This window comes from Periplaneta americana, chromosome 1 (genome assembly GCF_040183065.1).
Source record: "Periplaneta americana isolate PAMFEO1 chromosome 1, P.americana_PAMFEO1_priV1, whole genome shotgun sequence".
NCBI lineage: Eukaryota > Metazoa > Arthropoda > Insecta > Blattodea > Blattidae > Periplaneta > Periplaneta americana.
In genome coordinates, this window is record NC_091117.1 from 171,817,090 (window position 1) to 171,832,975 (window position 15,886).

The 15,886-nt window shown below is 35.8% G+C and overlaps 1 protein-coding gene across 5 annotated transcripts in view; it reads right to left on the reverse strand.

Moving 5' to 3' along the window:
* Positions 1 to 15,886, reverse strand: part of Dll (homeotic protein distal-less) — a 439,859-nt gene that overhangs the window by 13,449 nt on the left and 410,524 nt on the right. For all 5 annotated transcript variants that reach the window (XR_011333285.1, XR_011333286.1, XM_069832080.1 and 2 more), the window contains one exon: positions 1,622 to 1,835. Coding sequence is in view for 3 of the 5 variants with exons in the window: in XM_069832080.1 (XP_069688181.1) it covers positions 1,622 to 1,835 (214 nt within the window). In the remaining 2 variants the exon portion in view is untranslated. The remainder of the gene's footprint in view (positions 1 to 1,621; positions 1,836 to 15,886) is intronic.

Here is a 15,886-nt window from a genome sequence, read left to right on the forward strand (position 1 = left end):
CATTTTGCTAATATTAATCACCTTCATCTCATTCAGACGCTAGATAACCAGAGAGGTTGATAAAGTGTCGTAAAATAAACTGCACATTTTTCCAGACGTGACTGAACGTTCTGTACTGCTCTCACAAGCATTTCATTTTGCACCCGGCCACGCTTCTCTCGTTTGAACATAGAATGTGTCGCAAAAAGTTAGGTTCCTCTTGAATCATGCTAGTAGAGACTCCGCAAACTCCATTCTGATATCACAGTCCTCACATGACAGAACTTGCACAAAGTGTGGCTTCCATGGCCGCCAATTCATTTCCTTTAGCAACCGCTGCACAGACCCATAGGATACACCAGATTCCCGCTGGTACTTTCGAATGGATTTCGTAGGACTTCTCTGGAAGGCCTCAGTAGCGGCTCCTTTGGCCTCCTCTGTTTTTGGTCGGACAGCACCCTTCTGTTGCGTAACTGAGCCAGTGCGAATCAAGTTGGCGTGAAGTCTCTTGATGCTCTTGTAGTCCAGCGTCGCATTTCTTCCTTTCACCATTCTCCACCATCTCTGCACCATAATTGGGGGCTGCCACACCTCTATTCGAGCAGCAATTCGTGTTCGATCGTACACAGACAGTTTTGTGGCCATGGTTAATGTTTTAAGATTTACACTACACGAAACGGTGATAGCCAGTTTGGCTGTTTGAAGATTCGGTATGCGAAGCTGTGAAGAACTGAATATGTGAGCTCCAAGCCTCTTGGCCACTTGTCTCACTTCGGGTTTCGCCGCCCCAGTGAAGGAGCGCTAGAAATTTCCAGTGGGTAAGCCGAAAATGGACGTAACTGATTAGCTATAACATACGGGGAGGGAGGAGGGGCAGAAGTACAGGACCTGATCCGGAGGAGAGACGCGATGGAGGAGAAGTCTAGGCACGAAACGGTGATAGCCAGTTTGGCTGTTTGAAGATTCGAACGCGTAGGGATTAATCTTACAATAGCCAATTGGCGCTTTGATTATTTTCCTCAGATCAGGAGACCAGCCAATTGGCTCCTTGATGACTCCAGTGATCTGTACAAGGGGACGATTGAACCCTGCCAGGGCCCGAGTTCGATGTGAACAATCATTAATCTTGAGCCGTCACCAATGTCTGGGGAAGTGAATTCAGGTCCGTGGCCCATTTCTTTTAGGGCTCATCCCGACATTTGTCTTAACGCCTTAGGAAAACCACGGAAAAACCTTAGGCAGGATGTTTACACTACATTTTTCTGATTACATTAAATGTTTCGGACCGTACTGAGAACACAATACATTATTAATTCCACAATTTGGGATATCTGGCCGAGATTTACGGCTGACCACTAGAATCCAGAACACAAAGCAGAGGTTAACTTCTTTTGTGCCTTTAATGGTATGGAACACTGTACATTTTAGCGGTGAAATGGGCCACTTAACCTGATTGGTTTCGCTACTATAGTGTAATAAAAAGTTGGACATAAATATGGATCGCTCAATATATAAACTACATAACATTTCTTGTAGAATTTACATAAAACGTGCGGTTGAAATGCCTCGATCAAATTATTACATCACTATCAGTGTTGTGTCCAATAACATAACGCTTCGGAGTTAAGAGGTAGTTACTGACCTATAATTCCTCCTCCCGGAGGCTGCGGACTATTTGCTCCTGGTATCGTACCAGGAGTATGGGGGGCGTTGTTGCTTGTAGCATTGCTTGGCAACAATCCGTGTTGCTGGGGTCCTCCGTTGTTGTTGTTATTGTTGGGTTGAGATACGACTTGCTGAGCGGCCTTCATCATCTTCTTGTACTTGCTTCTTCGGTTCTGGAACCAGATCTTGACCTGCAACAATGAGAAAGCGATCATGAGGTTTACAACTACAAGCGATAGTCCGTTGTTCAGTGAGTTTCCTTCCATGAAGTTTATAGTCACAATTACTGGTATTTCTGCAAGTATTTGAGCAACATTTCAAGAATAATCTTGCAATATGGATCAATAAACGTTTAATTATCATACTGTACTTTATCCACAACAAGCGTTTCAGACCTGTTCAGTAAAAGGAAGAACATCCTGCATATAGGCCTAATAGCAAAGCACTGTCAATTAGACATCCATTTCGTAACTACGCTAATTACAATGTGAATTTATTTCTCATACACGCTACAAAATCCATACAACACCTAAAACTCACTGTTAATAATTAGACTATTATTATTATTATTATTATTATTATTATTATTATTGTTATTATTATTATTATTATTATTGTTATTATTATTATTTGGGAGATAAATAAATGAATTATGACATTTGTAACTATTAACTGATAGCAAATTACATAGGGTAAAGGTTGGTAATATTGTGATAGTTAATTTTGAGAATTTATTACAATTTTACTGAGCGAGAAGAAGATCGGTTTTTTGCGTCAACATATTAAGGGAATATTCGTGGACAAGTTTCTGCACAAAACCGGTTCTTCTCTCGCTCAGTAAAATTATAACAAATTGCCAGAAAGAACTATCACAATATTACTCGTATCACAATATTGCCAACCTTTACCCTATTTGCTACTAATGTACAGAACTTGCATGATGTATTGTGGAACAAAAGAATATAACTACACACTTTACATGAATTTATATTTGTAACTTGTGAATTTTTTTCCCATTTTTCTGTATTAGTCCAAAGAAGATCTGTGAAATTAGCTCATGTTCACTTTGAACTTAGAAGTATGTAACAAAACTATTTAATCCCTGCATAAACTGCAACATATCAAATTAAAAAATTATAATTTTAAATAAAATTGTTGACCATTTTCACAAATAGGCTCCTGACTACGATGATGGTGATACCAGCATGAAAATTATAATTAACAACCGTTATTATCATCACTACTACTGTCAATAATAATAATAATAATAATAATAATAATAATAATAATAATAATAATAATAATAATAATAATAATAAGTTTTTAAGAAGAACTGCTGGCTATACTAGATCAGACAAGAAGAAGATAAATTTGGATATTTTGAAAGAATTAAATATTGACCCAGTTTTAGAGAAAATTCAAAGTTATAGACGGAAATGGAAATCTCATATACTCTGGATGCCTAGAACAAGGATACCATGCCAAGCACTAAATTACCGCCGTTTAGGAACAAGATCTTTGGGCCGTTCGCTGAAGCGATGGATTGAGACCAGGCTTAATACGTGATGATAATAATAATAATAATAATAATAATACTAATAATAATGATAATAAATAACAATAATAATAATAGTAACAATAATAATAATAGTAACAATAATAATAATAGTAACAATAATAATAATAATAATAATAATAATAATAATAATAATAATAGTCATGTCAGTAATGGGTGTAATTCCATATTTTTTAAGGTTTTTTTTATTTCTAGTTGGTTATTTAACGACCGACGCTGTATCAACTACTAGGCTATTTAGCGTCGATGAGATTGGTGATAGCGAGATGATATTTGGCGAGATGAGGCCGAAGATTCGCTATATATTACCTTGCATTCACATAACGGTAGGGGAAAACCTCGGAAAAGACCCAACCAGGTAATCAGCCCAAGCGGGGATCAAACCCGCGCCCGAACGCAACTTCAGACAGGCAGGCAAGCACCTTAACAGACTGACCCAAGCCGGTGACTTTGTAAGGAAAAATAGGCCTATTCATAGGCCTATTAATATAGAAAACAATAGCTACAGCAATGGCGTGTTCAGATAAACTGCTCTAAATGTCAACATACCTATTACGTTTACGTTACGCAGGGAAAAACGCCCTAAGGTTAAAATAAATGAAGAAGAATTACCACAACACAGTCGTATGAAACGCCTAGGACTACACATCTGACTTGGCAACAACATATTATAATTAAAAGGAAGGAAGCCAAACTCAAATTATTGCAACTTAATTGCGCTCTCCACTCTCTTCGTAAAATAAAATCCTAGTAGGCCTATATACATCAGTCTGGACGTATGGAATAAGGTTTTGAGGTCTGCCAGTAACTCTAACATTGATATTCTTAAAATATTTGAATCAAAATCGATTCGCAGTATAGCCAACCCGCCGTAACTTCACATTACATTGAGACTTACAAATTCCCAACATCAAAGAAGAAATCTCCTCTTACACCCCAAACATTATCAACAGCGACTCAACAATAATCAAAACCCTTTAGCCATCAACTTATTCAGACCTCTCCAAAAGCGTACTCGCGAGTAAGCCCCTGAACGGAACCGAAGCCAGTACGGATTGAGCGCGCTCCGCCTCACCCATCTCCACCTGTACTGTACTCAATGTTTATGCGCAAACGAAGAGCAGTGGCGGACTGCCATTATCATTGTGTTGGTCGGAGTGTTCCACGTTTCACAATGTCTTCTAATCATGGACGTAGTACATTCAAGGATGAATAGGAAGAGAAATTTTATTGTGTTAGTGGGGAGAATTGTGAAATGCTTAATTTGTTTGAAAATTCTTAAGCGTGTGTTAAAATTCAACATGCGACGACAATACTCGACTCTTCACGAAGAATATCATACCAATACAGGCATGTTGGACATGTGAAAATAATTTATTTTGGGGCTATCTGTATAACTGTTGGTTATACATAATAATCAATATATTACATATGTTTTTCGTTTAATTTTAGGTGAAATGCATAGGCCTACAAATATTTTGATAAATATAAAACAAGAAAATACAAACACAAATCACACATGTGTCCTCAGTCTTACATAAAAAAAGCTTCTTGCTAGCTATGTTCTAGCTTGGAATATTGAAAAATCAATGAAGCCCTTTACAGAAGCATCATTTATAAAATCGTGCATACAGTACGTTACTAAAATACTGTGTCCAGAACAAAGTCAAAGTTTAAGAAAATTAAATTGTTTCCAATTACAGTTCAGAGAAGGAATTTCAAGAATGTAAATGTAATTGAATCTGAAGTCAAAACCACAATTAACCAGTTTGTAGCTTACTCACTTACATTGGACGAAAGCACAGATAGAGATGACAAAGCTCACCTACCCATTTTCATCCGAGGAGTTAATGAACATTTTACTGTGTCTGAATGTCTTCTAGATGTAATTACAAAATACAATTGGAGAAGATCTTTTCCAGGCACCGAAAGGCACCATAGAACAGAAGAGGTTGAATTTGCAAAGGCTTGTGTCAATAGCAACAGACGGGGCTCCAGCTTCATAGTATGGCAAAATAATATACAAACGTATGACATTTCTTATTCTTTTGATGTTATTATTTGTAAACATAAACAGATCGTTGCCGCGATCCCCCACTGATCGCTCCCATCTGTTGAGGTACGAGTATCTTCCCCTTTCTAGCCTTATAGCACACTGTGTTCGGCGGGCAGCATCGAGAGCACGAATAACGATACGCTTTTTGAAGACCTCTGAACTTATTGCATAACATTGTAAGATATGGAAGTACAGTCTCCCCTTAACGCTGTCTTGTAAGGGAGAAGCGGTAGAAATACACGTATTTCGCGCATCTTCCAATACGTGGTGGGCATGGTACGATGCAAAACAAAGCCTGTAATAGTTCTGTAAATATTCTTACACAGGAGACAAGAACGGCATTTTTATCTGCTCCACATCCTTGCACCACAATGTCTACAACAATTTAATTTGAATTACAACTAAGAACATAATCCTAATGATTGCACATAAAATTTCAATTCCAGCAACAGATGCATGTGCTCACTTGGCGCAAGAAGCCTGCAAACTACTTGACAATTCTGCACCATCTTTTGCATCCGTAACTTTAATGTAATGACAGCTCGTTACACAAGCCAGTATTCGATAGACGTGTTCAATTGCTTAACGATTATTACTGTTCAACCTGTATATATGGTAATAATAAAACCGATCGTATGTAGGTTGCACACGTAAACGGAATAGTGATTGTTTTGTCAACTGGTCTCCGACTTCATCTGCTGTTAGCAGTAACACAGGTTAAATTATATAGATTGATTCCTTGCTAGAAGTCTCTGAAGGTCCTTAAAAGAGAGTGCAGAGTTTTAAAATATAATTACTAGTCACTTCACTCTCAGCATATTTATTTTATTCTCCATTCTTCGTCCTCTTTTGGACTCTACTTCAGATTTCATTTCAATGCCCTCTTCGCTATTTTCTCTACTTGTCACACTTTTCTATTTTGCTCTTCTTGTTTTCTATCAATGTTCTCCCCCTCCTCCTTCTCTTTTGTTTCCTTCTTCCCCACCTCTATGTAGTTCAGTCTTTAAAAATAATAGCTGGCTACCGGCGTAGCTTAGGTAGAGGCGCGCTTGCCTGCTCAGTGATTAGGAATTTTAAAGAACAGACACTGAGCCAATTTTCCTGACCGGTTTTTCTGTGCGCATGTGCTCCGTTAGTGTGTACAGCTGGCGCCAGCGTTTTTGGCGTGTATCCTAGAGTATAGGACCCAGTTTGTGAGCATGTTTCTAGTACAGCTGAGAATGATACCACTTTCTATACACGTCACATCAGTCATTTTCCAAACACAATTGTCAGACTGACCATGGTAAAGGTAAGACACTAACACTTAATGTTCCCATTACTTATTTCACACGCCAAAAACGGTGACACTGACTGTAATTCCACGTTTGACATTCCCATTTTATGAAATGGCAACATGAAATGAGAACAATCACCAGAGCCTCCACCGTCGAAAAGGCATTTTTTGGTAACGACCGCTAGATGCAATTCCATAAAGGTTATAACGTGGTTTCTCTTGCAGTTGCTAGATGGCAGAATAGTGAAATTGATAAAATTGGTTGCTTTGGAAGCCCATTAGACTGATCTAGCTGTTATATGTGATCAGGGATGTAATCGAGAACGCGCGAACGATGGAACAGCAATCTCTATTAGCTGGTAAATCTGCTAAAATTATTTTTGCTGTCGACTGCTAGTGTGGTATCAGTAATGACTTTAGGTGGAAAGGCAGAACCTCACGCTGATACTGGTACAGCTGCTTTGAAGGTCATTGAAATATGTCACTGCTACATCAAAGGTACCGACGCGGTGTCCATACTTGTACACTTCCCGCCTGCGATCTGCAAGCATAAGTGACGTCACGCGGTGGGTAGAAGCAGTACTATAGTGTACGTTCGAGCATGCGCACTCTCTGTTTTACAGACGAAGCTAACTGCCGCCATGCTTTCAGAGTCCAGGTGTAACTCCCTACACGTTGGCCTGCTGATCCGGTACCGCGCTTAAACGTGGTCCCGCTAGGACATCATCTGATTGGTTTTCCCCAACTATAAGGCATATGTTAGGTAATTCCATGTCGATTCCTCAAAGTTATCTCGTCAAATATCACCGTGCTATCACCAATTCCATCAATGTTGAGTAACCTAGCAATTCATACAGAGTCGTTAAATCATCATCATCATCATCATCATCATCATCATGTTCGCTCACGAGTTAGATCATTAGGTAGATTCGTTCCGACTTTAGCCCAGCGCTTCCTAGGTCTGCCTACATCTTGCCTTCCTCTTGGCTATTACGGTATGGTATTTCTCTAGGGTATCCTTATATTTTATCTATTATCGCAAATAAATTTGAGATATTGTCCAATTTCTTTAGGGTATTTTCAATTTTGTCTTCCCTTCCAGCCTTTAACCGAAAGTAAAAAATTTCATTTCTGTTGCTATTTACATATTATTTTTTCTGCTTTTAGGATTCAGAACTGTAGATTAATACTGGTAATTCTAATGTTTCAAAGAATTTTCTTACTTTATTATTTTATTCATCTTTTATCATTCCAAATATTTCTTGAAATTTTGCTACCTTATTCATTATATCAGTGTCGTAATTAAATGGCTTACTTGTTCGACGACTGTTTTCGGTTGCTACTTCCGATCTAATTTGTTTTTCACCTTACGATGCTATTATGTTGATTTTTATAATGGACATTTTAAAATTTATAGTCGACATATTTTGTGTAATTAAAAAATGCAGTACTTGTTTACAGTTCTTATACACTAAGCTACTATTACCTGGTCAGGATATAAATTTTTTTTTCCATGTACCGTAATTTGTATTACCCAATTTTAAGTTACTCCTTTTTACTCCTTTATTTCGTTACTCCATTTTTTATTGTTTCATTAACATAGGCAAAAATGTCAAACAAAACTGCAGAAAGACTGCTACGTTGTTTAACTCCTTGGTTCATAAAAATAAACTCACTTCTTGAAACTTATAATCTTAGTCACACAGTAAGTTTTCCAACCAGAACACAAGCTGGAAGTAGTACTGCCATTGATAATATATTTATAGATAAAAGTAGATTGAATTCCTATTCAACAGTACCATTAGTCAATGGCCTGTCTGATCACGATGTACAAATTCTAAGTGTTTTCAATATGAGTGAAAAATTCCAAAGTGTTAATCTAAAAATAAAAAAAGGATTATAAATGCTGAATCTCTTCATCATTTAAATACATGTCTACAAAATGAATCTTGGGAAAATGTATATAGTACCGATACGATTGATATTAATACTAAATTTAATGCATTTTTCACTACATTTACGAATTATTTCAATGAATGTTTTCCAGTCAAGGTGGTGAAAAAATGTAAAAGTAAAAACATGTGGATAACTCAGGGAATTAAAATATCATGTGCTAGAAAAAGGAATCTATATTTAATGAGTAGGAATAGTGATGATCCTCATGTTCTTAATTACTTACAAGAATTACTGTAAAACTTTGACAAAAGTTATAAAAGATGCAAAGAAAATGTATCTGAATGAAAAAATACAAAATTCAGATAATAAGATTAAAACTATTTGGGATATTATTAAAAATGAAACTAATCGATATTCAAAGAGTGAAAATATTACTTGCATTAAAATCAATGATAGTAAAATAGATAACCCAAAATCAATTGCAAATCATTTTAACGACTTCTATATAAATATTATTCAGAACTTAAACATTCAAGATTGTGCAGAAGATGCTGCACTTGGTTACCTAACTGATGCATTTAACACTGAGTTTTTGGGTCTCAAATTTATTCCCACTACCGCAGCAGAAATCATGCATGTGATAAAATAACTAAAAACAAAATATTCCTCTGGATATGATGAAATTCTAAGTAAAGTTCTGAAAGCTTGTTCGGAAATATTATCCCCTCCGTTAAGCTATCTATGCAATTTGTCAATGCAATGTGGTATTTTTCCAGAAAGACTCAAATATTCAACAGTAAAACCAATATACAAAAAGGGAGATAAATGTACTATTGCAAATTACAGACCCATATCATTATTAACAACATTTTCAAAAGTGTTTCAGAAAGTTGTGTATAATAGATTATATCATTACCTGGAGTCCAACAATATATTAGTTTTAGAACAGTTTGGATTTAGAAAACAAAAATCGACAGAGAATGCTGCTTTTAGTTTGGAGGATGAAATACTAAATTCATTAAATTCGAAACTACATGTAGGTGGGATTTTTTGTGACTTGGCTAAAGCATTTGATTGTGTAGACCATAGTATATCAGTAAAAAAATTGAAGTTTTATGGTATTAAAGATGAGATGTTGGGTTGGTTTACATCGTACTTATCAAATAGAAAACAAAAAGTAGAAATAAATGTACCAAATAGTCATAAAGTTACTTATTCAGAATTTAGAAATATTAAACATGGTGTTCCGCAGGGGTCAATTTTAGGTCCATTGTTGTTTCTAGTTTATATTAATGATTTAGCCTTGACCATAAACAATTCATCCCATGTAATTTTATTTGCAGATGATACAAGTGTAATTATTTCAAGCAAACAATACGATGATTTTATAAACACTTCTAATACAGTGCTGAATCTAATGAATGAATGGTTCCATGCAAATAAATTAGCACTTAATGTTGATAAAACCAGTGCAGTCAAATTTAGTACACACAATAGTGCTCAGGTTTCCTACAGTATTCGATTAAATGGAACTCATCTCAAAGAATCTATAAGCACAAAGTTTCTTGGTTTAGAATTGGATAATCACTTGAACTGGAAAACGCATATAGAATGTATTACTCGTAAATTGAGCTCTGCCTGTTATGCATTAAGATCCTTATCTACTATTGGTGATATAAACTTACTTAAAATGTCATACTTTGCATATTTTCACTCTGTAATGAAATATGGATTAATATTCTGGGGTAACTCGTCTGAAGCTAAACACGTTTTTGTTTTACAAAAGATAGCTATAAGAATAATGGCCGGTGTGCATAAAAGGACCTCATGTAAAAATATTTTCGAAACTTAGAAATCTTGACTTTACCTTGTGAATACATTCTTTCCCTAATGATGCTGTATATTAAGAACCAAGATAAATTCAGTACTAATCAAGACATTCATCATTTTAATACAAGACATAAATCAGATTTCATCTACCCTCTGTTAGTCTAAGCTGTTTTAAAAAAGGAGTTCGCTATTCATGTATAACAGTCTTCAATGCACTGCCTAATTATCTTAAAGATTTGAAGAACAACGAGAAAAGGTTCAGAAAAGAATTAACCAAATTTCTACATACTCATACCTTCTACACAATTGATGAATTGTTTATGCTTGTGAATTGAATTATTCTACTTAAATGACATGTACAATTTTATATAGCTCAACTAAAATATGTTTTTTATATTAACTTAATCTGTTTACTATGCATTGTATTTTTTGTTTAGCATAACTGATGAATTGTATGTACTGTAAATTGAATAGTATACTGTATAGGCCAACTGATGAATTGTTTAAGCTTATAAATTGAATTAATCTACTTCATATGAATTGTATAGCTTAATGAAAATAAGTTTGTAAATTGAACTAATTTGATTGCATATGTTTGTATAGTTTGGCTGATGAATTGTATATGTTCTTAAAATGATTACTAGTCTGTGTAGCTCTACTGATGAATTGTATATAGACCTACTGTAAATTGAATGGTAATATGTAAAGCTCAACTGATGAGTTGTTTATGATTATAAATTGAATTAATCTACTTGATATTAATTGCACAAATTTGTATAGCTTAATGAAAGTATGCTACTTTGTATTGTATATATTTGTATAGTTTTGGCCGATGAATTGTATATGCTTTAAATTGAATAGTAATCTATATAGCTCTACTGATAAATAGTTTGTGTTTGTAATTTGAAGTAGTTTGCATGATATGTATTATCAATTTCTGTATATCACAACTGGTTGAATTGTTTATGCCTTAAATTTAATTAAATTGTTTTGTATTATAATATAGCTCAACTTATGAATGATCGTTTGCGTTTGTAAATTTAATAATCTGATTGGCTATGTATTGTATACTTTTAGTAGAGCCATCGATGTAGCTCAGTCGGCAGACTCGCTGGGCTGCTGATCCGGAGCTACGTTCGGGCTTGGGTTGGATCCCCCTTTGGACTTTGGTTTCTTCGGAGGTTTTCCCCAGCCGTGGGACTGAAGCCGGATGGTCTATGGCGAGTCCTTGGCATCAACCCCTTTGATTTGATTACCCCCTTTGATTTGATTACCTGGTTGGGTTTTTCCGAGGTTTCCCCCACCGAAAAGGCAAATGCCGGGTAATATTTTGGCGAATCCTCGGACCTCATCTCATCTCACTACATCTCGCCAAAATGTAAAAAAATTGTACAAAATTGTAAAAATTGTAGAAAATTACTAAATTGTAAAACTATAAAAATTTGTAAAAATTGCAATTGTAATATTGTAAAATGTTGACATGTTCCACATCTTAAAGCTTCATTGCTCATGTAAGATCTATGGAATAAAATAAATGAATGAATGAATGGTTAGTGCAGGTTTGAATTTCCCTTCCTTTATGACAAATTTTGTAGCGTTGCTAAATAATGTACTGAAATAATAATAATAATAATAATAATAATAATAATAATAATAACAACAATAATAATAATAACATACTTTTATTGATTATTTTAAACAAATAGGCTGCGAAATGTATAAGATATTTCCTTAAAGCTTGCTCTCAGATTTTATAAATCTAAAGCTATAAGTAAGAATTGGAGTAACGATTAGCACGTCTGACCGTGCAACGAGCGGGCCCGAGTTCAAATCCTGGTTGGGGCAAGTTACCTGGTTGGAGTTTTTCCGGGGTTTTCCCTCAACCATCTGAAGTAGAATTGCTGGATAACTTTCGGCGTTGGACCTCGGACTCATTTCGTCATCATTAATTCATATATCATATCACCATCATCCATACCGTAGCCCGGTGCGACGTGCTGTACTTGTACAAGAGCGCGACCGTTCGGCTACCCAATCATCCACAGAATAGGAGTGGTAAGCACAATAAGCCTCAGGCTGCAGTGTAAGCCTTTGGGTCTCTTCTCGGTATAAGAGAGAGAGAGAGAGAGAGAGAGAGAGAGAGAGAGAAAGAGAGAGAAGACAGGGTTGGGGGGCCTTCACTTTCGAAAATATGGTATGCTGTAGGAGACCACAGACCTGTATGTTTTAGGTGAAGTACTGGCATCGTTTTCCCCACAAACACACAGGAGATCCATCGTGTATCCATTTGAAATGAGGAACAAAACTTTTAAATGTAATTAGGCTACGTTACACCAGCTAACGGTATAAAAGTTCTCGATAGATAATTTACAAAAAGATATCAAGAGAGGGGAAAGGAAACAAGAAGGGCAGCGATAGAAAACAAGGCGAACAATTGCATTGAAGTTAGTGCTATTAACAAGATATAGCAAGTCTATCTGAAGAAGACACTGGCTGCAAATTGAAGGGTTATTCTGGTGACAGATGTACAAACAAACGAATCGCAGTTCAGCGTCACGGATCTCTTAATTACAGAGACGTACCTGAAACCTGTAATGGCTATGCTACCCGTGTCACACGTGCTAATTACTCAGGGTATCCTGTTGCAGTCTTCAGATAGGAAGAGCCTGATGGACGGTTCTAATCAAAAGCACCTCGCCACCACGCCGCGCAGTAGTGGCATAAGAAACAAATATTCAGCTTTCCTAATTTTTTCAAAGTTTTCAGCGACAGGTCTCAATTCATTTACTGGCTACGTTTAATATTTTGCTCTATTTATGGCTAAGGATATGCAACTCAATTAATAGCGATTCCGGCTATAAATTCATCACATTCAGATTATGTTTTCTCATATCTGGGCTATGTGCGTGTCTCTTGTACTTGCCCTGCGTTATTTTAAATGATAACCTGGCATCATTCAGATTATTATAGTATGATTTTAGAGTTCAGCTACTTATAATGTGTTATAATTGGTTTACAGTGAGACCTACCACAATTCTTGAAGTAAATGGTACCACTACTATCACTACCATTGAGAGGAAATTCAGTCCCAAAAGTGTTCAAAATTTCAAAAAGATGAAGACAAAGTTGTAGCCTATACTTTTCAAACTAGACCTATATTTCCAGGATCCTTAAATCGGCGAAGTGCCTCTCGTCCCCGGTCTATAAATAAACAACCCGTCTAGTCCCCGGTTGAAATATTTTATTTTATTTATTTTATTGGGTTATTTTACGACGCTGTATCAACATCTAGGTTATTTAGCGTCTGAATGAAATTAAGATGATAATGCCGGTGAAATGAGTCCGGGGTCCAGCTGGTTGAAATATGATCGTTAATCCAGACTATCTGTCCTCACTCATCCTCTTGGTTTGTCCGGACTATCTAAGCATCTTCATTTCCATTCTTCCAGTAACTGTGTTTTCGAAATTAGTTTCCCTGCCTAATTTCTCATTTTCTTTAATCTTGAAATTATAGAGCGTTTTCTTAAAAAATTCATCTCCTAATTCTGTAATTGAGGAGTTCCCTAAAATAATAACTTAACGTCCGTTACGTCGTTTTTCCGTTTCGAGCATGTATTTAGTCCTTAATGACATACCTCCCTCCTGACGAAATACCATTTCCCTTCAACAAAAACAAGCGCTCTCCAGGAACATTTTAATGTAGTTCTACTCAATGCTGTTATTCGACATCTAAAATGTTTAATGCTCTGTATCTCAAATTCAAGATTTTGTATTTATTATTATTATTTCAAAGAACGCTTCTATTACTATCAAACACCTCAGATCCATATAATAAAATCCCCTGAATAATAACTGTATAAAATCTCATCTTTTGTCATCGTGGTTGACTGAGTACCTCCTGAAACAATGAAAATAGGACGACCGAGAAGATGCTGGAAAGATCAGATGGAAAATTCAGTGAAGACTAGAATAGAATAGAATAAGAATGTTTTATTCTCGCTGGTAGAGTTAAGGCTATAAGGCCTTCTCTGCTACTCAACCAGCCTTACTCAATACAATAGTTACATACATATTTAAATTATGAATATTTATAATACACTTAAAAGATTCTCTAGCAATATTTTTCAGTTAAATTTTAACGACTAGTACATGTTTATTTAAATTAAGATAAAATCTATAGGCCTAAGAAAAGGTAATAACTTAATTTATGAGCTAGTAGCTAATATAATTCAATTCAGTCTATATTCAGTATGTAAAGAATTATATTTAAGCTGAGATAGCTAGATGGTTAAAATGATGAGAATTAATTTAATATAAGTTTACCAGAACTATGTTATATGGAGAAAACTATAAATCTAAAATATATTGATATAATGAGAATATTAATGTCATGAGATTTTGCCATTGAAGGTTTTGTATTCTATTTATTTGCTTTAGTAGGTTATTTTACGACGCTTTATCAACATCTTAGGTTATTTAGCGTCTGAATGAGATGAAGGTGATAATGCCGGTGAAATGAGTCTGGGGTCCAACACCGAAAGTTACCCAGCATTTGCTCATATTGGGTTGAGGGAAAACCCCGGAAGAAGCCTCAACCAGGTAACTTGTCCCGACCGGGAATCGAACCCGGGCCACCTAAATTAATTGTAATAATAAGAATGGACAGATGTTAGTTTCATTATAAGTAACAAATATTAATCAGTAATTAATCTGTTAAGTAAGAATTTATGTCATTTTGACCTAAATGAAGTTATTGTCCAACAATCCCTTACATCACTCGGAGGAGGGCTGTGTGTCAACCCTAATATATTTGAGCATAGTAAATAACTATCAATGTTTAGAATAGATACAGAATGGACTTTCTCCGTTATTATTATGAATATGAAATTCATGAAGTTTCGAAGATTGAGTCTATCTTAGTGTTCAGGTGAAAAGACGAAAGATAATATGAGGGTTCAAAGACAGAATTAATTATAGACATATGAGTGAAAGGAACAAATAAAAAGAATATAATAGTGAAATAAAGTAGAGCAGTGAGAATAAGTTGAAAAATGTAAAAATATGGACTACACTTAGACCTACTTAAACCTAGATCTGCAGGCTTCCAGCTAGCGGCAAAAAGTAGGAATTGCAGAGCCGAAGTCCGGAGGTGTTACAATGTTCACAAATAGACCTAATAGAAGCACTCCATAATCATGTGATCTGCGTGACAAAATGTAATGCTTAATGCAACATGATGGAAGAGTGGAACAGAGAAAAATTCTCTCCGGCACCGGGATTTGAACCCGGGTTTGCAGCTCTATTTGCTGACGCTCTATCCACTAAGCCACACCGGATTCCCATCCCAATGTCGGATGGAATCCTCGCAGTTTAAGTTCCACCTCTTGGGTTCCCTCTAGTGGCCTACCCTCATGCACTGTCATAGATGTATGGCAGTTGGCACAATGTCCACACATATGCAGAGGTGCATTCGTTATGAGTGAATGTTTCACTCTTCTATCATATGATGACGCAGAATTTCTGCACTGAAATATCGTATGTACTTCAGTACATCGTAATATATAATATTTAATGCAACATGTTTTAAATTAAAGAAAAAGGAAACACA